Genomic DNA, 24,216 nt, shown 5'->3' on the forward strand with positions numbered 1-24,216 from the left:
ACACATGAGGAGTGGTTTTCTGGATAATGTCTTAAGTCTTTACTTTAAAAGTGAGATGACATCATTGCCCAGCATTACTCCCCTCGGTAGGGAGAAAGACATGTGTGAAACAGTTACTAGACTGCCATTATTCATCACATTTATACAGGGTGGATATCTGCTATGGTAAAGTTGAAGATAAATTGTAAATACATCATGGTCAGCTATAATAAAAAAAATCAAATCACAACAAGGGCACTGATATCCATTCAATTTATATCCATCTGATACACCGAAGATATCAGAAATTCCATCTAAAAATCCATACATCTTCAATCTCTTCCATGAACAGATTTTACATTTGATTTCTTTATAAAATTTTTGTATCTCTAAGACTGACCTACCATATTCCATTTATTTCTTTGTTCTATTTTATGCATTTGACCTCTGTCATTTGTTTCTTTGTTCTGACTTACATTAGACTAGTATTATTTTTTTGATCCCACTTTATATTAGATGGCCTTAACTATGATGTACCTACATTAAAATAATCATTTGATACAATGCACGTATTGTGTACATACATGTTTTTACATTGTAATTATATTTTTTAAAAACACCTGCATGCAATTACATTTGTAATTCATATCTGTAATAACATTTATAGCGACACGGTTGACCCATCCCTTACAGTTTAACCCACCCTTAAACCTACCCATACCTCCAAACCTTTCCCTAACCTTACCCGTATCCCACCTCAACAGCAGCAAAAGTGTTTTTGCAATATTATATGAACACAATAAGTACTTATTTTTTGATGTAAGTACACAGCAGTTAAGGCCACTTGAAGGGATACTCCACCCCAAAATGAAAATTTTGTCATTGATCACTTACCCCCATGTCGTTCCAAACACGTAAAAGCTCCGTTCGTCTTCGGAACACAATTTAAGATATTTTGGATGAAAACCTGGAGGCCTGTGACTGTCCCATAGACTGCCAAGTATATACCTTTAATATAAAGTGGGACCATTTTTTATTTTTTTTTTCAAAACTTTTAAGATTTTGGTCATATCACCCATCCCTACTATTAACACACTTTAAATAAAATAATTAATGCAAATCAAATTTAATAATTCTGAATCTGCAAAAATCATTCCTGAATCAGCTTCGCTGTCTACCCAAAGATTCACACTCTACATTAATCAGTTATAAAGATGTTTTTTATTTTTATTTTTCCATTGACTGGAACATTATACTAGGATCTGTAACATGATCAGAGAATCACAAGAAAACTAAAGAGCATTCTGGCTTTGACGCATCATTGTGTTTTGAAGGAATTCTGAATGACATCATTTTATATGAAAGCTTGACAGTTGTGTAAAGTACAACCGCTCATTTGACGGCTTTTCACAAAAACTGAGTATAAATGACCCCAGAAAACATCTGAGGCATTCAGCAGCTAAACCCATGCCAGAAACACTATGAGCCAGCTGATGATGACATAACCACAGTGGTGCACATATACAAGCCATCTCCATTAGCCACTTTTTATCAGTTACTGCTCTATTTTAAGATCGATCTGTTTTGAGATCACAAGGGTCAAATGTCAGAGTTATTTGCATGCCGCATCAACAAGAAAGAGTTAAGCACTGAATGGTTAGAAAAGATGACAATAACAGTCTGGTGTCCGTCTGGCCACTTTTCTGTACGTCTCTCTATAGATCAATCTGAGCAAGAAGAAAGATGCCATTGTTTTGGAGAAGGAAGGGCTCATCCTTTCTGCAGGGAGAGGAAGCTGGGGCAGAGGCAGGACGCTTACACCAGCAATGACCTCATCATCCTGGGCTGTCTACGGTTACCAGCAACAACAGGATTCCCGTAATGAGTGGGCGACGGAAAACAAGTTGGATATTGTTTAGGTATGTTTTAGGATGAAGCAATGAACAGCCCGAGGAGAGTTGAGGATGAAGAAAACGAAGGAAAGCCGGATTCAGGAATGTGCTGTGTCAGAGGAACTGTGTTTGGACTTACCAGGGCCCCTGGAGAGTCTCTGTCACTTTATGCTCCCCAGACAATAAAATCGAGACAGCAGTCGATCGCAAAATGCTAGATACGTGCCATAAAACAAAAGGCCTACGCAGGTACAGTGATGCAATATTTACACTCTTTCTGAGTCACTCCAGGTCCTGTCTGCCTGGAAACCATTACTCACAGAGAGGACAAAGCAGTCTTCGTTTTGTAACATCTCTTCATTACACACACATTAAAAAAAAAAAAAAAAAAAATTGCAAATTGACCTAAAAAAAATAAATAAATAGAATCCAAAAGATGTTTAAATCTATTTATTTTCAATGAATGACCTCCTCATAGCAGAACCAATTTTATTCTTTTATAAGATAATATGACTGTACTTTTCATAAAAGACTATTTAAAAATGCTGCAACAGAACTAATGAGAAATTAGATGTAATTTAATGTAAAATACTGTTAAATGTGTATTTTTTTATCTTATAATTCAGAGTAAAAAATGAAAATTTACATTCCCACAATTCTCTGTGTGACAGCTCACATTTGATGTTTGTTTTTCACTGAAATAACGGTTTCATTTTTTTTTTCTACACTTCATCTCTTATCTCATTTATCATTGCTTGTGGAAAGCTAGCAGTGATGAACTTCAACTTTTATGTGGCTTTTTCTTTACAGTCTGTGTTTTTAAGGTGGTTGTCAGCTTATTATGAAGGTAAAACAGATTTTAGCAGTTCTGTATAATAACATTATTTCAGCTAATGAAAATAGTGCTACCATATTTTTATGATAAAATTCAGGCAATCACAGCCGTGATATCAGTCACTTAAATTACAACATCAATTTTCTGGTGGTTGCATTGATATCATCATATATAAGTAGATTTGAACAGATATATTAATCTATACAGATTAAAAACTCGGTTTTAAATCTAACTTGACACTTTGCTTTAGAGTTTAATGCACTGGGCACACAGACACAAAGAGTGAAAAATAAATAAATAAACAAAATACTAATAAATATAAAAAAGCAGATATTTTTATCTGTTCTGCAGATCTTTTGTCTTTTTGTTACACAGTAAATATGTGGCCACACTGGGAACATATTAAAAGGGGAGTGCGAGTTCCTGTAAGCTGATCTGTCAGAGCTCGGCTGAGGTTGATGTGCCGTGGGTGTGACGCCTCCGGGTTCAGTAACGCCCGAGAGGCACACCCAGTCCTCCTCACCTTCAGAGCAAACCTCCCACACACATGAACGCACACACACGCACACAGAAACAGAAAGAGCTGCTCTGACAGTGGCTTTCTGCATAATAATGCATCAGTCACAACAAAATCTGTCAGTAAACAAATTAAACGATGGGAGTTTATTGATAAAACCTCAGAAGATTTTCTGGATTGGGTAGATTGATGCATTCTGCAACAAGCATATAACTTTTCAAATTTCGCAAATAGAAACAGGCACAAAACAGAAAAATGTAACGCAAGGTCTTGAGGTTGAACTCTTTTATACTTGGTTCTGTTTTCAAAATGCTTCATCAAAAGTCTATAAGAAGAACTTTCATCTGAAATTCAGAGATAATTATTTAGGACACAGCTATTATTTAAGCACCTTAATATAATTTTTGTGCCGCTGGCAATCAGCCCCAACAAATAGCAACAAACTTGAGCAGAAAATTAAAAAGAGGAAAAATATTTTGAGTATTAAATTAATCTGAGCTAACGTCTAATTTGAGTGTGGGCAAGTGTTCAGTTTCCCTCATGAAGAGTGTCAAAAGTGTGCCAAGTTTAAGATCACACTAAATTGATTTTGTCATGTGTTCAAAGGGACTTGGCTGAGGAGGTCCAGAATGTTCTCTTCACATGAACTTGATGTTTCAAAAAAAAAAAAAAGAAAAAAGAGAAGGCACATCCCACAAAAAGGGTACAAAATAGACACTGAAACTACAGAAAAGTATGTCTTTTTCCTAACAAAATGAAAACAGGCACCTAAACTTCCATTATTTTTCTATCCATATATATTTAATACATTATCATACTAAATTAATGGAATAAAATGTACAAACTTCAAGAATAAATAAATTAAATCTAAACCAAAATGAGTAACAGGGATGCAAAATGAATATGCATCTATCCAACTATGTACAGATAACCGAAACAGGGAAGAGAATTTCCCAAGTGAAAAAAAAAAATAAAAAATCAAAAAAATCTAAATTGCCTTCACCTTAATATGTATTCATGATTATACAAAATATACACTCCTAAGCAAAGCATTACCACTGGATTACAATAAGATTGTGAGCCACCCACAAACTTACAAAAAATATATTTCCATATTTCCATTTCTGTCAATGGCTTTGCCAGTAATGGCTTTGGGATTTGCTTTAGCAGAACAGGAAGGAAGAGGAAATGGTTGTTAAGTGTGCCCAGGTTTGCCTGCCTCTGTAAATGGTCACCCTGCACTGCATTGTTGTGTAGCGGGACATGAGGTATTCCTTCAGCAGGAGGGAACGGCAGATTCTATTAAAATCATGTTTTACTGCATCCACCATAGAGCCTCCAATTCTCCATTTCCTTTCCCATGATGGACAACAGTAAAGAATTTTTCTTTACCAGTTAATCAAGTCTCTAATCCCTTCACAGTAAATCCATGAGATTTTTTTGCCCACTCATTTCATTGCTCACTTAGTTAAATTTGCAAAAATGCTTTCTTAGAAAAGTAACAGTACAATTCTCAATAAGCTGCATAATGTAACGTAAAGAGTTAAGGATGGGTTGAAGCAAGACTGAAGCACTGACATATCCAGTTCAACTGCTTTGAAAAAGTGCATTTAATTTGTATGGCTTTACTGCTGCATGTCACCTTATTGTTTAGTTTGAGCTCAATGGTCACCATGAAGTAAGCGTAAACTATACTTAACCTGAAATAGTGCTTTGTTACTGTTAGTAAACCAGTTTTTTTTTTTTTTTTGCTCAAACTGGTTTTTCTGTGAGGGCTGCAGAGGATTATAGCACTTAATGTCAGCAAACGGTGCCTCTATGCTCCTGCATATGTCTGGATTTATGGCAGTTGAGGGTTTTTCCCAAAGCACACTCATGGTTCAGGTGCAGGCTAAATGCGAATATTTACAATAATTACTTTGAACACTTAAAAACCACTGTTCAAAGCAGAGTTCCTGGTGTGTAGGAGACCTGGAAGCAGGGCCGTAGAAATGAAAGGGCTGAAATAACACAGGTTACTCAGGACAGAGTGTTGCAATGTGTTTGGAAACTCCAGATGTGCAAATTTAGGAGAAGGTCCCATTAAAAGAGTTTAAAAAAAAAAAAAAAAAAAAAAAGAAAAGAAAAAAGATATATATCTGAAAGTGAAAGGCTGTGCAAATATTTGTCAAGCTAGTTATGACAGGGTCTTAATAATACAGACTGCATGACTAAGTGTAATACAAAGTATGTCTTGTGTGAACTGTGTTTTTTTCCACTTGGAACTCATTCTGTTTTTTGTTTTTTTTTCTTTTTTTTTTTCCTCGGTCTTCTTGCCTGGCAAACATTTCAGAAAAACAAGGCCAGATAGATAAAGTTCTCAGAACTCAATATCAATCATTTTACCAGAAACAATATTTATAATAGAATTATAAAGAGATGATAGTGTGCACATTAACACTTCTGTACCCAGCCATTGGTGTCCTCTGGTTGTTTCCAAAATCTCCCTGGCTGATACACTTCCCGGCAGTTTCCTGGTCAGTATGAACGGTGTATTCAGGCCATGCCAAAACACAACCCCTGCTACCTCTCTATTGTCAATGCTATATCCTTCCCATAATGCCAAGTGACTTGTAAAAAATAGAACTGCCGGTGTGATTGCCAGAATAGGCCTAGAAAAACTTGAAGGCAATTCCGGGAGACCATGGGGATTGATAGGAAATTATGTATCCAGAGAAAGGGAGAGGGGCAAATGACAGGCGCTTTAATCCATAACATAAGAATAAAGCATCCGTTTAATACTAAACCTCCCTAAATTCATTGAGCTACTGAATCATTAAAAGAAATTAAGTTTACACTATTTAAAAAAATAGCACAAATTTCACATAGACACACCACATAGTGACCAATTTAGATTTTCCATTTAAACAAAAGTCTAACACAATATATTTATTATTATAGTGAAATTTTGAGTTATAAAGATGTAAACTTTATAATTATAGACATTAAAATAATAATAAAGTAAAAAAAAAATGCATGAATTTTGATCTGACAATAAATGAATGAATGAATGAATGAATGAATGAATGAATAATGCAATGTATTATGACAACTGGCATGGCCAAGATCTAAAGACAAAATCTGAGATTCAGAGTGATTATTACCATTCACCAAAAAAAAATAAAAAAAATAATAATAATAATAATTTGATTTGGGCCACATTCATCGGTGTAAACACTAACCTAATTCTAAATTAAAATTAAACTGTCAAATATATGCCAGAATATAAAAGTGAAAGACACATTTCCCAATGCCAATCTGCTGATTATAGTTTAAAAGTACTTGTACAGTGAAAAAATGCCTGTATCTTGACTCAATGCTTCACTTGTTCTGTAATGTGGTGCTATTCTTTTAACCATACACCATTCAAACAATTCAACAGTCACACTATGATATTAAGTTACAATGCCCTTTTAAACGTGAAACCCTTTAATAGAGTGTGGGTTGCACCGCGGTCGAAACAAGGTCACACAAAAACGTGGAATATAGCAGGATTATGCGTCACATGAATCATTAATATAAGCCTAAACAAGACATCACCACAGGCTGAGATGTTTGCTGTCTAGACTGCAGCCTCGATTCTCCGAAGCCCGGTGAAACTTAAACTAAGAGTGCTTTGATCTCTCCAGTTTTCCCATGGCTAACGTCAGATGTTCCATCCTGGAGCTTAGACCACTGTCTCAGCCACCTCACCACAATTAGCTGCTCTTTCCTCACCGGCCAGAAAAGCCACTAATTAAAATCAAAAGTAGTAAAGCTCTGTAGTGTCCTGCTGCAGCACTGTTAGTGTTTGACGGAGGTTAATTAAAGATACTAAACCGAGGCATCCTTAGTCATATTGAAACAAACGCAACTCTGCTTAACTTTCACTCTTATTCTGCTCTTCAGGAACAGGAGACATAATTACAGACATACTATTTTCGATTCGATTCGGAAAAAGAGGGTTATTGAAGGGGATGACAAGGTGATGAAATAACATTTTACGAGTCAGTAAAAATGTGTTTAATTATTGGTGCAAGAAGAAACTGTACCTTAAGGCAAGACACTTCAGATTAATAGGATATTAACTAATTAGATATCACCATACCTCCCTAGTTGATTGATTACAATTGCAAAAAAAAAGTGGAGATTTATAACTAATTTTGCTTTCACAGCTAGCCAAATCAAACTTGTGGTCTCTGTGGAATCAACACAATCTCTGCCTAGTCAAAATGTTATAAGTAATGTGTGCCCGTATTGAGGATATTAAATTGCAATGTCAATACTAAGAGCAAATTACAAAGAAGCATCAGGACATCTCTACTGTTTATGGTGTATTGCGTTGCAAATTTTTTATTTTTTTTGTCTTATTTGCATTTGTGCACATTTAACACCAATGGCATCAAATGCCACTGGTTCCTGTGTATCTTGTAACAGATCACTGATGTATTTATGCACCATATTTTAATGTACACAAACAAATGCAAGTTACATTTTGGTCTGAGCCTCACACAAAACTAGCAACATGAAATCCATTTTATTTTCCCCTAAATTCTGTTTTTCATTGTATTTTTTTCTGGATTTAAAGTTTTTTGATTTGAATACAAATTTATCATCAAAAATGATGTTGATTGAAATGAGTTTATAAAACATTAACAATTTAGTCAGATTTTAAAATGTTATCAAATGAAAAAATAATAATTTATTTAAAACAAAACATTGTATTTTTCAGTCTTAGGGTTGTAATTAAAATCTACAGAAGCAAATAGATAAAGTGCAATAAAATAACATTTTTGCCTGTAGTGTCTTTCCTTAAGTGCTAACTGAGGTCTGGCTTCCTGATCCCAGAGGTACATTCTGGGAAGCACCGTCACTTAATCATACATTTTCCACCAAGTTGTGGAAGTGAATGGTCTGGTTATAGAAATTAAGTAAGACTGGAATAAAGTATCCTTTTTGGCCATCTTCACCGCATCATGAATCATTTTGGGTCAATGTTACATTAGTCTACAGGATTGGCTGTGACTAGTCTGACAATGAATCTCTATGGTTCTTCAGCTAATGATGGACAAACTGCATTACAATTGTAAAAACCTTATTTTAATGCATATGTTTTTAAGTTTTTACACAATTAATGCCCATTCAGTGCTACTTCAGTATGTCCTCCTGTCTATTTAAATGGGTTAAGACCAAAATTTCATATCCCCAATAAAATCTAACAGCATTGAATGCAATGCAAGTTGCTCTGAATAAAAGCATTTGCCAAATGCCAAATTACAGCATGTATAATGTAAATGTAAGAAGGTAATTGTCTCTTTCCAGGACATTCCTACAGCCATTTTGTTGAATGATACATTTTCTCCCACTGATTTTTGATGAGTGGCCTATCTAATTTTTTTCACAAATTCTGACTCGTCATGCTTTCTAAAATTGTATACAGCACAGATGTCTGCACTGTAGTGCATTCTTTGACCTTCGTTCATTAAAAAGGTGCTGACTGCTATTTGAATGAAAAGCATCTCTGAATGAAATTGCTACAGAGCTGTTTGGAGCTAGCTGAGTCATATTTTGTTTCAAGCAGTGCTTTCACAGCTAGCCAAATCAAACTTGTGATCTCTGTGGTGTCAACAAAATCTCTGCCTAGTCATAATGTTATAAGTAATGTAGGCCCGTACTAAAAATAATAAATTGCGATGCCAATACTAACAGCAAATTACAAAGCAGCATCAGGACATCTCTACTGTTTACTGTGTACTGAATTGCATTTATTTATTTATTTTTTCATATTTGGATAAAATACGATAAAAGTTTAATTTGCATTTGTGCACAATAGTTTAAAAACAATGGCATCAAATGAATTCTGTCCTTGTGTATCTTGTAACAGATCACTGATGCCTTGAAATAGGAAAACTTTAAAAACGAGTAAAAAGAACCTACATTAATTGACTTTAAAATTATAAATGATGAAAACACTCTTGTAACATTTCTTTTCACACCTTAGTAAATCTTCTGGTGTCAGCTATTCACGTAAACCCACCATTCAAGCCATGGAAACAAAATGTTGGTTAGCAGCTAATAATACTTGTGACAGAGCGTAAACAACCCCAAGTTTTGCCGAGACATCAGAAATTCCTCAAAGCAGTGTGAAATCTCTGCAATATTCCATGTAACTGGAAAACAAGCCTGTGTCCAGCATCTGAGCGCTGGTGATACGACACCTAGAATTATTAAACATAACAGTTGTTTTGTCGTGAGCGAAGCAACCTGTTAACATCCTACAAAACCTATTTAAACTACATTTTTCAAAAACGTGCATAATTTAAACTAAACTAAACAGAACAACTTCATTATTTTACTGCTCTTCCATTCACAACAAATTGCGAGGCCACCCTGGGTCTCACAAAAGGAAGCAAGTAAGCTAGTCACTAGATTTTGGAACATATTGAGGTGTGAACGATCCGGACGCAAGACGTCATTGTTGATCTTGAGTCTCTCACATGCCAGTGTGAAAGTTATCAGTTTGCATGGGACGCACTGACAGCCGAATTAAAGCAGCAGAACCGTCTGGGAAGAACAAAAGCAAATTATAACACATTTACACCTGTTTTCAGACATTATGTCTGCCTATTATGTGGTATATTAACATCCCCAGGCATTTTGGATTATTCATGTTTGGTTACACATAAAAAAAAAAAAAAAATCCAGCTTAGTGCAGAATAAACAGGATGAAGAACAAGACAGAGGGAGAGCGGCTGCAAACCAGCGTAAGGAAATATCCATGGAAAAGAAACCAAATGGCTGCACACACATACCCGCCATAATGAAGAAGCTAAAACACAGAGCAAACACATGGGCAGAGTGCAGCCTTGGCAGCATAGAGGTGCTTCCCCCCCTCATGTTTTCAGCTGCATTCAAGAGACGGTGAGCAATAGTCACCGTCTCACAGACTCTGACATAAGCAGGGGATTTTTTCACTCCTCCTTAAAAATAGCCTGGAGGACAGTTTTAAGCAATCAGGGTATGAGGAGTCTTAACAACAGAGTCCAGACGAATCTAGACCATGTCTTGCACAAACTCTGTCTTCCTTGCAAACATCATCTCTAATTCTCATTAAAAAAGTTATTTAACACACCACAAGATGAATCTGGTGGACCCATTTGAGATGTCAGTACATTTTGCCTATGAATAGAAAATAATATAAAACAAATAAAAAAAAAAAAATTCAATTAGTGCTGTCAAATGATTAATTGCGATTAATCACATCCAAAATAAAAGTTTTTGTTTACATAATATATGAGTGTGAACTGTGTATATTTATTGTGTATATATAAATACACTCTCATACAGTAAATATTTTGAAAATATTTACATGTATTTGCATGTATATAAAAAATCTTAAAGATATACATGCATGTGTGTGTATTTATATATATATATATATATATATACATAATAAATATATATATAGTGCACACACATATTATGTAAACAAAAACTTTTATTTTGGATGTGATTAATCGTGATTAATCATTTTACAGCACAGCAATATGACAATGGTCAGTGGAATCTGTTGCTGTGTTTTTCTCACAATGTGACTACAAAACATTCATTTATAACAGGGATATAATAAAACCAATGATCAAAAAAAAAAAGAAGGTAATGGCACATGACTGGTTTCTTAATGGGTTTGACCTATGGATTGTTTGTGATAACAGATTTGATTATGCCACTCATTTGGAAGAATAGTGTTTAACAATGCATGAAGGCAGCCTGAGAGGCAGAACAACATATCAAAGTGACGTGACATACAGCCAAGTATGGTGACCCATACTCAGAATTCGTGCTCTGCATTTAACCCATCCAAAGTGCACACACACAGTAGTGAACACACACACCATGAACACACACCTGTAGCAGTGGGCAGCCATTTATGCTTCGGTGCCCGGGGAGCAGTTGGGGGTTCGGTGCCTTGCTCAAGGGCACCTCAGTCGTGTTATTACCGGCCCGAGACTCAAACCCACAACCTTAGGGTTAGGAGTCAAACTCTCTAACCATTCGGCCATCAAGGATGCTGAGGGTCTGTGAAATTTCTCAAGTGCACCTGAAACAGTTCGTTATACTATGTCACTGAACACTAACTCTTCATAAACTCACCAAGGTCTGACGCATAACTATGGGGGTAGACTTGTTGCATATTTTACAAAAAAATTAGGTTACAATCTGCAAATAAACTGATAGTTTAATGAAAATACATAACTTTAAAGTTTATAAATATTTTATTTTAAGTTGATTTTTATTTCAGAGTAAGATTTTTTTTATACTTTTTTTATGGTTATTATAGTTAACTGCAATAACAACCAGTTAACTATTATAGTTAACTATAATAACCCTGATCACAGGACACATCTGTGGATGGCTTCCTGCATTTATTAATCACCATATACTTCTGTATATTTTAAAACATTTTTAGCGTCAAATTTTTAGCACAAATCCACAAATAGATGGACTCCTCCCACCATCTACTCAAGCCAATCAGATAACAACACAATGCTTTGAACAATCGCAGCATGTTCTAGCTACAGCCAAAATAATTACTGTCATTTTTTCTTTGACAATTGTATTTTATTTATTTGTGAACTTAATTTAATTATTGAAACTCTCCACATTTATCTGAGGATCATAATCTATTTATTTGGAAATTAAACAAATCTAACCCCACACAGAATACACAAAGGCTTAGCATGCGGCACACTGTGTAGCACTGTAACACAGTCACAGTGGCTCTTTCATGCCAAAAAATGATATTCTTAACCCCCTAACCCTAACAAAAAACAAACCAACATTTATAATAAAAAAGAAAAAAAAGAATGAATGACTGTTTCAAAGCCTAGTGAGTTTTCTATCTGGATAGTTGTTTTTGAGGGTGTTCTGCAGAAGCACTGCCTCTGTTGCTAATTGTGCAATCCTAAAATCAGCTCCAGAAGAAGGACACTTTTAAGTGCAGACGCAACACTTATGTAATTCACCAACACTCTCTCTTCAGAACACTGGAAGCCCCGCAGGTCAAATTTGGCTGCTGAGTCGACCACGCACATCGATACCAGCCATCTGATTTAACGAACCACACTAAAGGAAGTCAAAACAGCTGAAAGCTCTGTTGCACTACTACTTCAAAGATATTCAATAATAACAGAGCCATTGTTCTGCCTTGTTGTATGTATTTCTGAAGTATGTGTAGCCTGAAGCTACCACATTTTTGGTTCACTGGAGATTTGAGAAAATTTTTTTGTGGGGGGTAAGAGTGACCCTAAAGCAAGCATAGACACTAAAACAAGACTATTTTTATTTGTCAGATTTTGTTAAATTTGGTCTCTCTGTACAGAAAAGATCTAAACTGAATGCATCATCTTACATGGGTTTTGTTTTAACATTGAAAATTTATCTTTTTGTACATTCCTGTTTTCTTACTACTTTTTAAACTACTGTTCCATAACATAATATTTATCTAAAATTCTCTATATTTAGAATACAGAGTAATAAGGTCATATAATTATAATTATAATTGTAATACACACCGGGAGTTCTGATGGTTCAGGCAGGAAGTCAGCATCCTCTCCGAAGATAAAGTCTGGGGGCAATTCTGGGTCTTTGGCATTGAAGATAATGTCCCCTGTAAGAAGAAAGGGTTAATCACACTAATAATTACTTCATAAACCATGTGAAATGACACACATTATTGATTTACATCCAGTTCAAGCCAATACACAAGCCAACTCTTTGAGTTGCACTGTAGAATACAACCACGCAAAAGGCAAATCTCACTGTGTCAAGGAGATCTGCACTTAAGATGCCTGTATGATATTCACACACTGTACTTTCCATGTAAGCTCTTTATGTAAAAAATAATGGTTTCATAGTTGATTATCGATGCTTGATCTTATTAGACCAAACAACTAATGTCAATATCAAAGACTAGCTTTTTTTTTTTTGTGGATGGCCTAATGGCTCTTGTAGTGACACCAACTCTAAAAGGGCATTATCGCACTAATGGACATTAAACAAGCCATTGAAAAAGCAATATTTTCAATCATGGGTATAATGTTCCAATATAAATATTGATAGACAGGTGATACTATTATTATGGGTTTATCTGTGTGCTAGAGGTGAAAAGGTAAACACATACTACTTTCCATTAATCCCTTAGAGCACACAATCAAGCTTTCAGAGTAGAATACAACTCAACATCCTTGTTCCAAGCATTGTTTTTATAACTTGCTTAGCTCCCATCAATGACTTTAGAACGTGCGTGTTTAAATAATATACATTTCTTCTTTTTTCCATACTACTTCTCTTCTGTCTTTTCCATGGAAAAAAAACACAGAGCAAAACAAACACAAGGCAGTAATTTTCCACAGATGGAGCATGCGCCTGGATGATGTTTGTCGTACTGACTTGTACATCTGTCACATCTGATGGCATCTTGGAAAAACTGTTGCCAAATACCTAAAAAGAGATAGTGGACTTGGCAAAGAAGCATAAATGTTGGGCAAATATGCAGCACTACCCAAATTTACACCCTGAGGGTAGTCAAGGTGGGTGCTACTAAAAAAAAAAAAAAACAACAGCTGTCGCAAACTCTTGTGAGAAGCAGAAAGCTGGAGGACTCTGTTTAGTGACTGGAGTGCTCTCTTTGCATGCAAACAACAGTCAGCACTCCTGCCAGAGCATTAGTATCACAAGTAAACAATCAGCATTCTTCCTGGAAGAACGGCAACACAATGTACCACCTAGCAATGGGAGCAGGCAATAGTTGAGAAATGCTCAAATATTTCTTTCTCTCTCTTTTTTTCTGTTTCTCCTAGTAAAAAAAAAAAAGTTAATAGAGAAAACTATTTACATTGATGTTTGGACATAGAACACAATTCCACAGCAGAAAGATTGTGACATTTATAAAACAGATGCTTAAAAAAATCATACCATACAGAGTTTCTGAAAGATTCTCTGATAATTTGCATAGGTCTGGAATCCTTAGGCAAGTCATTGGTAAAACAAAGGCGACGAGTTATGAAAAGGTCTTGAGTCACTTTTCAACTTTCAGCCACTGGCATTTGCGAAATCCAACCTATCAAGCAGTTCCAACTCTCAACTCTGGTATCATTCTTGATTATTTAGGAGCAAGAAAATCAATCTTTCTATTTGAACAATACCAAGAAAAAAAAGGACAATTATTGTAATTAATGTGAAAAAAATGGGGAGCAAGTGTTATTACAAGTGTTATTACTTCAGATGTAATTCAAATACTGATTACTATGATTTATCGTGACAGTGTTAAGAATACAGCTACGCGTCCATTTAAGTACTAAATTTGATTCTCCATTTAAATTTTCACTTGAGTGCTGACCTTCAGTAAAGGCCACTAATGCAAAAATTTAATATTATAACTCTCTGATAATGCACACAACTAAAAGCACTGCCTTAGGCATAAACCAATGCCCCAAAATGACCAACAACCAAACTTCTTCATTAACAAACCCATAGTTTTTCTTATAATTCTTTTGAACAGCCCCAAATTACAACAAAACATTACAAATAAGTTGATGGCCATCAGGCCATGCATCTCCAACATGAAGAAAGAAGAAAGCCTCACTGAGTAACCTTGATTTCTCACTGTCAGACTCCATGATCAATTCCAGCTCCAAGAAATTTGTTCAAATGTGGCCTCCTTGAAAAACTGCTTGAGTGTTTGAGTGTCTCATGACTCAGAGCTATAACAGGAACTCCCAATTAAGATCACTGCCGAGTTATAATTACTATCCAACCTCATTTAACATCACTGAGCTGTGGTACTTGAAAGCATTTCAGACAAAACCTCTAAAAGCCCTTCTCAGAAGCTTGTTTCCAAATTGAAAGAATTGTGCTCAGTGCACCACCATTACAAAGTCTTGAAGAATCCGTGTAATACAGTTTTATTGGTCTAACATTTGCCTAAAGTTCATAGAGTTATGGGCTGTTCTATTGTAGAATGTAGTTCTATTGGTTTATGGGAAAAGGAGGACCAAAACTTGCCTTTAGGTTTCTGTGTGAATTCCCCTTGAATAAAGGCTAGCTTGCCACAAAACAATTACAGTCTATTACTAAATAAAGCAAAAAAACAGAAGGTAAGACCATCTAGGCCTGAGCTCCAACATTAAGCTGTGATGCTTATGTCAGCAAGTTTCTATTATATTCTCACCAAAAATTTGTTTAACTTCATAGGGACTGACAGGCGATCTCACCAATCATAACGCAGAATCCACCATTTGCACAGGCAGTCCAACTCCTCCAGGATGGCACATCAATACGGGCCATTGCAAGAAGTTTTGCTGTACAGTCTCAAGAGCATGGAGGACATTCCAGGAGACAGGCGGTTAGGAGAGCTGGACAGGGGCGTAGAAGGTCCTTAACCCATCAGCAGGAACGGTATCTGCTCCTTTGTGCAAGGAGGAACAGGATGAGCACTGCCAGAGCCCTACAAAATGACCAGCAGACCACTGGTGTGAATGTCTCTGACCAAACAATCAGAAACAGATTTCATGAGGGTGGCCTGAGGGCCTGACGTCCTCTAGTGGAGGACCGTGGAGCTCAATTGGCATTTGCCACTGAACACCAGAATTGGCAGGTGTGCCACTGGCGCCCTGTGCTTTTTAAAGATGAGAGCAGGTTCACCCTAAGCACATGTGACATATGTGAAAGGGTCTGAAGAAGCCGTTGAGAACGTTATGCTTCCTGTGACATCGTTCCGCATGACCGGTTTGGTGGTGGGTCAGGGATGGTCTGGGAAGGGACACACGGACCTCTACAGGCTAGACAATGGCACGCTGACTGCCATTAGGTATAGGGATGAAATCCTTGGACCCACTGTTAGACCCTACACCAGTGCAGTGGTTCCTGGGTTCTTTCCGGTGCATGACAATGCCCGGCCTCATGTGCAGAAAGTATGCAGGCAGTTCTTGGAGAATGAAGGAATTGATACCATTGGATGGTCTCCACGCTCGCCTGACCTAAATCCAATAGAAAACCTCTGAGACATTATGTTTCGGTCCACCCGATGCCGCCAGGTTGCACCTCAGACTGTCCAGGAGCTCAGTGATGCCCTGGTCCAGATCTGGGAGGAAATACCACAGGACACCATCCGTCATCTCATCCGTCATTCTCAGGCATGCATGCAAGCACATGGGGGCCATAAAAAACTACTGAGTACCATTTTAAGTTGCTGCAATGAAATTTTAGCAAAATTGACTAGCCCACTGCAACATTTTTTCACTTTGATTTTCAGATTTTCAAATTCAGCCCTCTGTAGGTTGATAATTTTTATTTCCATCAAACGATGTGGCATCCTTTCATCCTTTCGCTACCTTTAATAATATGAACAAAACTGGTTGAAACATTCTTCAAAAGATCTTCTTTTGTTTTCCACAAAAGTGTTATAAGTTTGGAATTATATGAGTGTTAACAAATACATTTTTAGTATAAAGTGATGTTTGTCTTAGCAAGAATGATTAATAAGATGTAAAATTACAAAAGTGGTTCTCATGAACTCACTGGATTACAAATAGCTTTGCTTATCAAACACAAAATATCATTGGTGTTTAATGAGTTTGCCATCTCAGCTTTAATAAGGTTTTAATCAATCACTTTTTAGCACTTTGATGAGAAATCCCAGAGCTGAAGTTGATGATAACATATCAGAAAATACAAACGCACTGTAGTTAACAATGCGATGATTTATACTGTACACTGCCGTTTGAAAATGTAATACATTAATAATGCATCACTACACATTAAATCAGCACTATTTTAGCATGTCTGACAAGAACTTTGTAGCCTGCAGGAACATATAGCAAACCACTATCATTAAACATCAGCAACTTTCACATAGTTATGAGTGACCTCTGATCATCTGTTCATACTCATGGAAGAACTACTCACATTTAAGAGTCTCTCCAGCATATGGAATATGAAGTTTGAATCTGTCACAGCAAGGACCAGGCATTAGTGATGTGCAGCTAAAACGAAAAAGGGGAAAAACTTTCAACGACACTTCAATACTTCAAAAAAATTGAAACAAAATTTATTTATTTAGCAAGGATGCATTCAATTGATTAAAAGTAACAATAAAGATATGTATAATGTTACAAAACATTTCTAAGTAAAACAAGCATGCCTATGCACACCATCCGAGGTGCCGGTCAGAAGACATCAAAGTATCATAAAGAGGCATAAGACCGCACACTCACTTGCAGGTGATTCTTTATTGTTGATTCTTTATTCTCAATAAAGTATCACTTGCAAGTGAGTGTGCGGTCTTATGCTGCAAAATATTTCTATACCATAAGCCCCCCACCCCATTTGTCAAAGAATCCTGAGAAAATATCATGGTTTCCAAAAAAAAAAAAAGACAGAAAACAGTCAACATTAATATGAAGAACGATTATTATTAACTGAGCACCAATAATAATTAATAGTAACACCAAAGATTTATTAAGGATATCACACTGAAGACTGAAATAAAGGCAAAATTCAGCATACATTAAAAAATTTGTATATATATATATATATATAGTTCTTTTAAATTTTAACAACGTTTCACAAATAGTACTGAATTTGTTGTATTTTTGAGCAAATAAATGCAGTCTCAGTGAGCATAAGAAATTTCTTTCAAAAACAATTAACATCTTAATTATTTAGTAGTGTAGCTGCTGAGGTTTTGGCTGATGATGACTATACAGGTGCTGGTCATATAATTAGAATATCATAAAAAAGTTGATTTATTTCAATAATTCCATTCAAAAAGTGAAACTTGTATATTATATTCATTCATTACACACAGACTGATATATTTCAAATGTTTATTTCTTTTAATTTTGATGATTATAACTGACAACTAAGGAAAATCCCAAATTCAGTATCTCAGAAAATTAGAATATTACTTAAGACCAATACAAAGAAAGGATTTTTTTTTTTTTAAATCTTGGCCAACTGAAACGTATGAACATGAAAAGGTATGAGCATGTACAGCACTCAATACTTAGTTGGGACTCCTTTTTTTGCCTTAATTACTGCAGCAATGCGGCGTGGCATGGAGTCGATCAGTCTGGGGCACTGCTCAGGTGTTATGAGAGCCCAGGTTGCTCTGATAGTGGCCTTCAGCTCTTCTGCATTCTTGGGTCTGGCATATCGCATCTTCCTCTTCACAATACCCCATAGATTTTCTATGGGGTTAAGGTCAGGCGAGTTTGCTGGCCAATTGAGAACAGGGATACCATGGTCCTTTAACCAGGTACTGGTAGCTTTGGTACTATGTGCAGGTGCCAAGTCCTGTTGGAAAATGAAATCTGCATTTCCATAAAGTTGGTCAGCAGCAGGAAGCATGAAGTGCTCTAAAACTTCCTGGTATACGGCTGCGTTGACCTTGGACCTCAGAAAACACAGTGGACCAACACCAGCAGATAACATGGCTCCCCAAACCATCACTGACTGTGCAAACTTTACACTGGACCTCAAGCAACGTGGATTGTGTGCCTCTCCTCTCTTCCTCCAGACTCTGGGACCCTGATTTCCAAAGGAAATGCAAAATTTACTTTCATCAGAGAACATAACTTTGGACCACTCAGCACCAGTCCAGTCCTTTATGAAGCGAGGCGCTTCTGACGCTGTCTGTTGTTCAAGAGTGGCTTGACACAAGGAATGCGACAGCTGAAACCCATGTCTTGCATACGTCTGTGCGTAGTGGTTCTTGAAGCACTGACTCCAGCTGCAGTCCACTTTTTGTAAATCTCCCCCACATTTTTGAATGGGTTTTGTTTCACAATCCTCTCCAGGGTGCGGTTATCCCTATGCTTGTACACTTTTTTCTACCACATCTTTTCCTTCCCTTTGCCTCTCTATTAATGTGATTGGACACAGAGCTCTGTGAACAGCCAGCCTCCTTTGCAAAGACCTTTTGTGTCTTGCCCTCCTTGTGCAAGGTGTCAGTGGTTGTCTTTTGGACAACTGTTAATTCAGCAGTCTTCCCCATGATTGTGTAGCCTACAGAACTAGACTGAGAGACCATTTAAAGGCCTTTGCAGGTGTTTTGAGTTAATTAGCTGATTAGAGTGTGGCACCAGGTGTCTTCAAATTTGAACCTTTTCACAATATTCTAATTTTATAACATACCAAATTTGGGATTTTCCTAAGTTGTCAGTAATAATCATCAAAATTAAAAGAAATAAAAATATGAAAACAAAAAACCTGAGAAAATGTAATGTATATACAAACCCGATTCCAAAAAAGTTGGGACACTGTACAAATTGTGAATAAAAACAGAATGCAATGATGTGGAAGTTTCAAATTTCAACATTTTATTCAGAATACAACATAGTTGACATATCAAAAGTTTAAACTGAGAAAATGTATAATTTTAAGGGAAAAATAAGTTGATTTTAAATTTCATGGCATCAACACATCTCAAAAAAGTTGGGACAAGGCCATGTTTACCACTGTGTGGCATCCCCTTTTCTTTTTATAACAATCTGCAAATGTCTGGGGACTGAGGAGACAAGTTGGTCAAGTTTAGGAATAGGAATGTTGTCCCATTCTTGTCTAATACAGGCTTCTAATTGCTCTGTCTTAGGTCTTCTTTGTCGCATCTTCCTCTTTATGATGCACCAAATGTTTTCTAGGGATGAAAGATCTGGACTGCAGGCTGGCCATTTCAGTACCCGGATCATTCTTCTACACAGCCATGATGTTGTAATTGATGCAGTATGTGGTCTGTCATTGTCATGTTGGAAAATGCAAGGTCTTCCCTGAAAGAGACGACGTCTGGATGGGAGCATATGTTATTCTAGAACTTGGATATACATTTCAGCATTGATGGTGCCTTTCCAGATGTGTAAGCTGCCCATGCCACAAGCACTCATGCAGCCCCATACCATCAGAGATGCAGGCTTCTGAACGGAGCGCTGATAACAACTTGGGTTGTCCTTGTCCTCTTTAGTCCGGATGACATGGCGTCCCAGTTTTCCAAAAAGAACTTCAAATTTTGATTCGTCTGACCACAGAACAGTTTTCCACTTTGCCACAGTCCATTTTAAATGAGCCTTGGCCCAGAGAAAACGGCTGCGCTTCTGGATCATGTTTAGATAAGGCTTCTTTTTTGACCTACAGATTTTTTGCCGGCAACGGTGAATGGCACGGTGGATTGTGTTCAATGACAATGTTTTCTGGAAGTATTCCTGAGCCCATGTTGTGATTTCCATTACAGTAGCATTCCTGTATGTGATGCAGTGCCGTCTAAGGGCCCGAAGATCACGGGCATCCAGTATGGTTTTCCGGCCTTGACCCTTACACACAGAGATTGTTCCAGATTCTCGGAATCTTTGGATGATATTATGCACTGTAGAGGATGATAAATTCAAACTCTTTGCAATTTTTCTCTGAGAAACTCCTTTCTGATATTGCTCCACTATTTTTCGCCGCAGCATTTGGGGAATTGGTGATCCTCTGCCCATCTTGACTTCTGAGAGACACTGCCACTCTGAGAGGCTCTTTTTATATCCAAACAATTGACCTAATAAGTTGCAAATTGGTCCTCCACCTGTTCCTTATATGTACATTTAACTTTTCCGGCCTCTTATTGCTACCTGTCCCAACTTTTTTGGAATGTGCAGCTCTCATGAAATCCAAAATGAGCCAATATTTGGAATGACATTTCACAATGTCTCACTTTCAACATTTGATATGTTATCTATATTCTATTGTGAATAAAATATAAGTTTATGAGATTTGTAAACTATTCCCAATCTTTTTTTACTCACAATTTGTACAATGTCCCAACTTTTTTGGAATCGGGTTTGTAATATACAAGTTTCACTTTTTGAATGGAATTAGTGAAATAAATCAACTTTTTGATGATATTCTAATTATATGACCAGCACCTGTATTACAAACAAGTACAATTAATAACTTAATATGTCTGAATAATAAAGACAACCTAAAAAAATCTGCAATCATCTTAAAGGCCCTGAACAAGGGATGTTACGATTAACCGTGAGCCGGTTGAAAATCGATTCAAATATGTGACGATTTAAATCGGTTGAGATACTTAATAAATCGCGATTCATTTAGGGGTAGGAGTTTAAATGCATGTCTGAGTGGAACCTACTGTCTTCAGAAGTTTAGATGGTATTTTTCCTTTTCATCTGGCCTCTGTATAATGCATATTAAAGTTCATAACTGCAGCGCTGCTTTGTTTACAGTGGAAATCAAGGAAATGCTTTAAGTGCCACCTGCTGGCAGAGAGTGATTCTGCATCTTATTCAGTTCGTCTGCTGTTTCTGTTTCATGCAGATATTTTTCATGTATATTTTCATAAAACTGAAGTCAAACCATTCTGTTTTTGCTTCAAATTTCAAAATTATACAATTTAATTTAGATTAAAAACTGCTCATGTTGCATATATGCAGCATTTTTGTTTGGATCATCATTAAAATGCAGTGGTTGCCTCTCATTTTAAATGGAAAGAGCACAGACGAAGCCTTAGTTTGTTTAAATGAAGAGGTTTATTTCATTTGTGTTACTTATTTATTTGATTTGGGGCTTGTTTTAAAATTTCATTTTAGTTTCGTTATTTACTTTTACATTATATTTAAATTTGGTCATTTCCCAGACGCTTTTATCCAAAGCGACTTACAAATGACGACAACAGAAGCAATCAAAACCAACAAAAGAGCATTAATATGCAAGTGCCATATTAGTATATTATTATAGTGTTATATTTCAATTTCACAAAGAAATGTTCAGCATTTTGTCCAAGCAATAATAAAATGACCCATTTAATTTATAGTTTGTCTTAAATCTCATTTTGTAAAACAAACAAATAAACAAACAAAAAACGCTAATCGAATCGAATCATAAAATCAAAATCGTGAATCAAATCGAAACGTGAGTTGAGTGAATAGTTACATCCCTACCCTGAACTGTAAAGCTCAGCAAAGGATGTGAAATTGCAGCCATTCACTATGTGATACTGGGCTGTAGTTGTTTTTCCCATAAAGCTTTGATATTTTTTTAACTTAGATATTTAAAGAAGCAGTGACCTATAATAACCTCATTAATCAATGAAAAAAAAAATCCCCTCTGCTGCCTGGAATTCTGATTAAGGATCTGTGACAGGATTTTAATAAAAAAAATAGGCTGTTTCAGTTCAAGATATTAGTCATATTTGTAAAATGGATAACTTACAAACGCATTGTTCTCCAAAAGTTATCTGATTTTTTTTTATTAGTTTACAGAACACTCACCCACTCTTGAGGTCAGTGATCCGGAGACAGCTGGATGAGTCTAAACCAACCCGTCCATTGCGCACCACAGAGCAGAGTAAAGGCCGCAGCTCAGGAGAAATACGGCTCAATGCCACCTCTGGAGAGAGACTGTTCATCTTCCAAACTCTGCCGCTGTCAATGTGACAAGACACCATGAATATACAGAAATTTAGATGTTCATTTCTCATCAGTAGTACCACCAGTACCACCACAGTCTAATCTTCCCTGGCACTGTTTCATAATAAATCTATATAATATTGCACTTCTCATAACAACATAGATATCTAAAGTGTTTTGCAACACTACTTTAAAAAAACAAGTGAAAGTGACATACAGCCAAGTATGGTGACCCATACTCAGAATTCGTGCTCTGCATTTAACCCATCCAAAGTGCAGACACACAGCAGTGAACAAACACACACACCCAGAACAGTGGGCAGCCATTTATGCTGCTGTGCCCGGGGAGCAGTTGGGGGTTCAGTGCCTTGCTCAAGGGCACCTCAGTCATGGTATTGCCAGCCCGAGACTCAAACCCACAACCTTAGGGTTAGGAGTCAAACTCTCTAACCACTAGGCCACGACAAGTTCAAGTGTCAATTGAACTTAAATCGGAAAATATATTACTGTTATAGGGGTAATACAAATAGTAAATGATGTTTAAAATAATTAATAATGATAATAAAGTAAAAGTTTTTATTATTATTATTATTATTATTATATTTCAATTGTTTGGCTTCATAAAAACACCAGTGTGAATGTAATGTAAACTGAGACACTTAATTTTGAACTCTCAAAATGTACAAAATTTTGGACAGTATCTTTATTATATTTCTACCTCTATTATACTTTTACAACTTAAAACCTAAATAACGTTAACTTTTTGAAAAAAAAAAAAACTTTTAAAGAGTACTTATGCTATCACAGTAATTAAGAGAAGGAGAAATAAAAATAGAATAGGCTATGTCCTTGATTAAACTAATTAATGAGTGGATTTTTACTTTTACAAGAAAAGTAAAGAGAAAAAAAATTCAGCTCAGCTGTCAAAACAAAGTTTCTAAAATACATAATAAACTCTGATATTTACCAATACCTTCAAGCAACTGCTCCAACAAACAAAACAAAAACACTACCGCGGCTGAGCTTGACCACGTGCATGAATGAATCGAATAATTTGTGTTTGTTTTGTAATTTGAAAATTATTTCGTTTGTTATTCAGTTTGTTTTGGAGCTGCAGATCTATGCTAACAGACCGGCTAGCATGCTAATCAGGGATTATGAACGAGTATTAGCCTAACTAATGTTTTTTTTTTTTTTAATCAAAGCAGTCGATTCTATAAAATACATTTTTATAAGTAATAAACGCATTTTCGGTACCTTTTATATGACAAACAGCACAAATCTCTAACATGAACTCATTCCCCACTTCCGCTGTTGTTTTTGAGACTTGTTTATAGATGTTTAGAAATATGCCTGATAATTTTACCACGGTGTTTTTAAATGACTACATGAATAATACATTTGTATAGTTAGTAGTATACTATATTAGACGAAACTGAAGTTTCTACATGATTGTTGATTGTATTCGTTTTAAAAGCATAAATCTTATTTTTTTTTAAAGACAGGAGGAAA

The 24,216-nt window shown here is 36.2% G+C and overlaps 1 protein-coding gene across 2 annotated transcripts in view; it reads right to left on the reverse strand.

Annotated features, from left to right (window-relative positions):
* LOC109071993 (BRISC and BRCA1-A complex member 2) overlaps positions 1 to 24,092 on the reverse strand; it is a 72,921-nt gene extending 48,829 nt beyond the window's left edge. Inside the window, exons 1-4 of one of the 2 annotated variants that reach the window (XM_042742945.1) lie at positions 23,962 to 24,092; positions 22,567 to 22,719; positions 17,210 to 17,286; positions 12,817 to 12,911 (exon numbers count right to left, since the gene is read on the reverse strand). In XM_042742945.1, the coding sequence (XP_042598879.1) occupies positions 12,817 to 12,911; positions 17,210 to 17,286; positions 22,567 to 22,703 (309 nt within the window). In that variant the 5' untranslated portion in view covers positions 22,704 to 22,719; positions 23,962 to 24,092. Of the gene's footprint in view, positions 1 to 12,816; positions 12,912 to 15,516; positions 16,386 to 17,209; positions 17,287 to 22,566; positions 22,720 to 23,961 lie in introns of those variants that run through there. The other variant, XM_042742947.1, reaches the window with a different exon arrangement.
* Between the last annotated feature and the right edge of the window lie 124 nt (positions 24,093 to 24,216).

Source organism: Cyprinus carpio, chromosome B17, assembly GCF_018340385.1.
Source record: "Cyprinus carpio isolate SPL01 chromosome B17, ASM1834038v1, whole genome shotgun sequence".
In the NCBI taxonomy this organism is placed as follows: domain Eukaryota; kingdom Metazoa; phylum Chordata; class Actinopteri; order Cypriniformes; family Cyprinidae; genus Cyprinus; species Cyprinus carpio.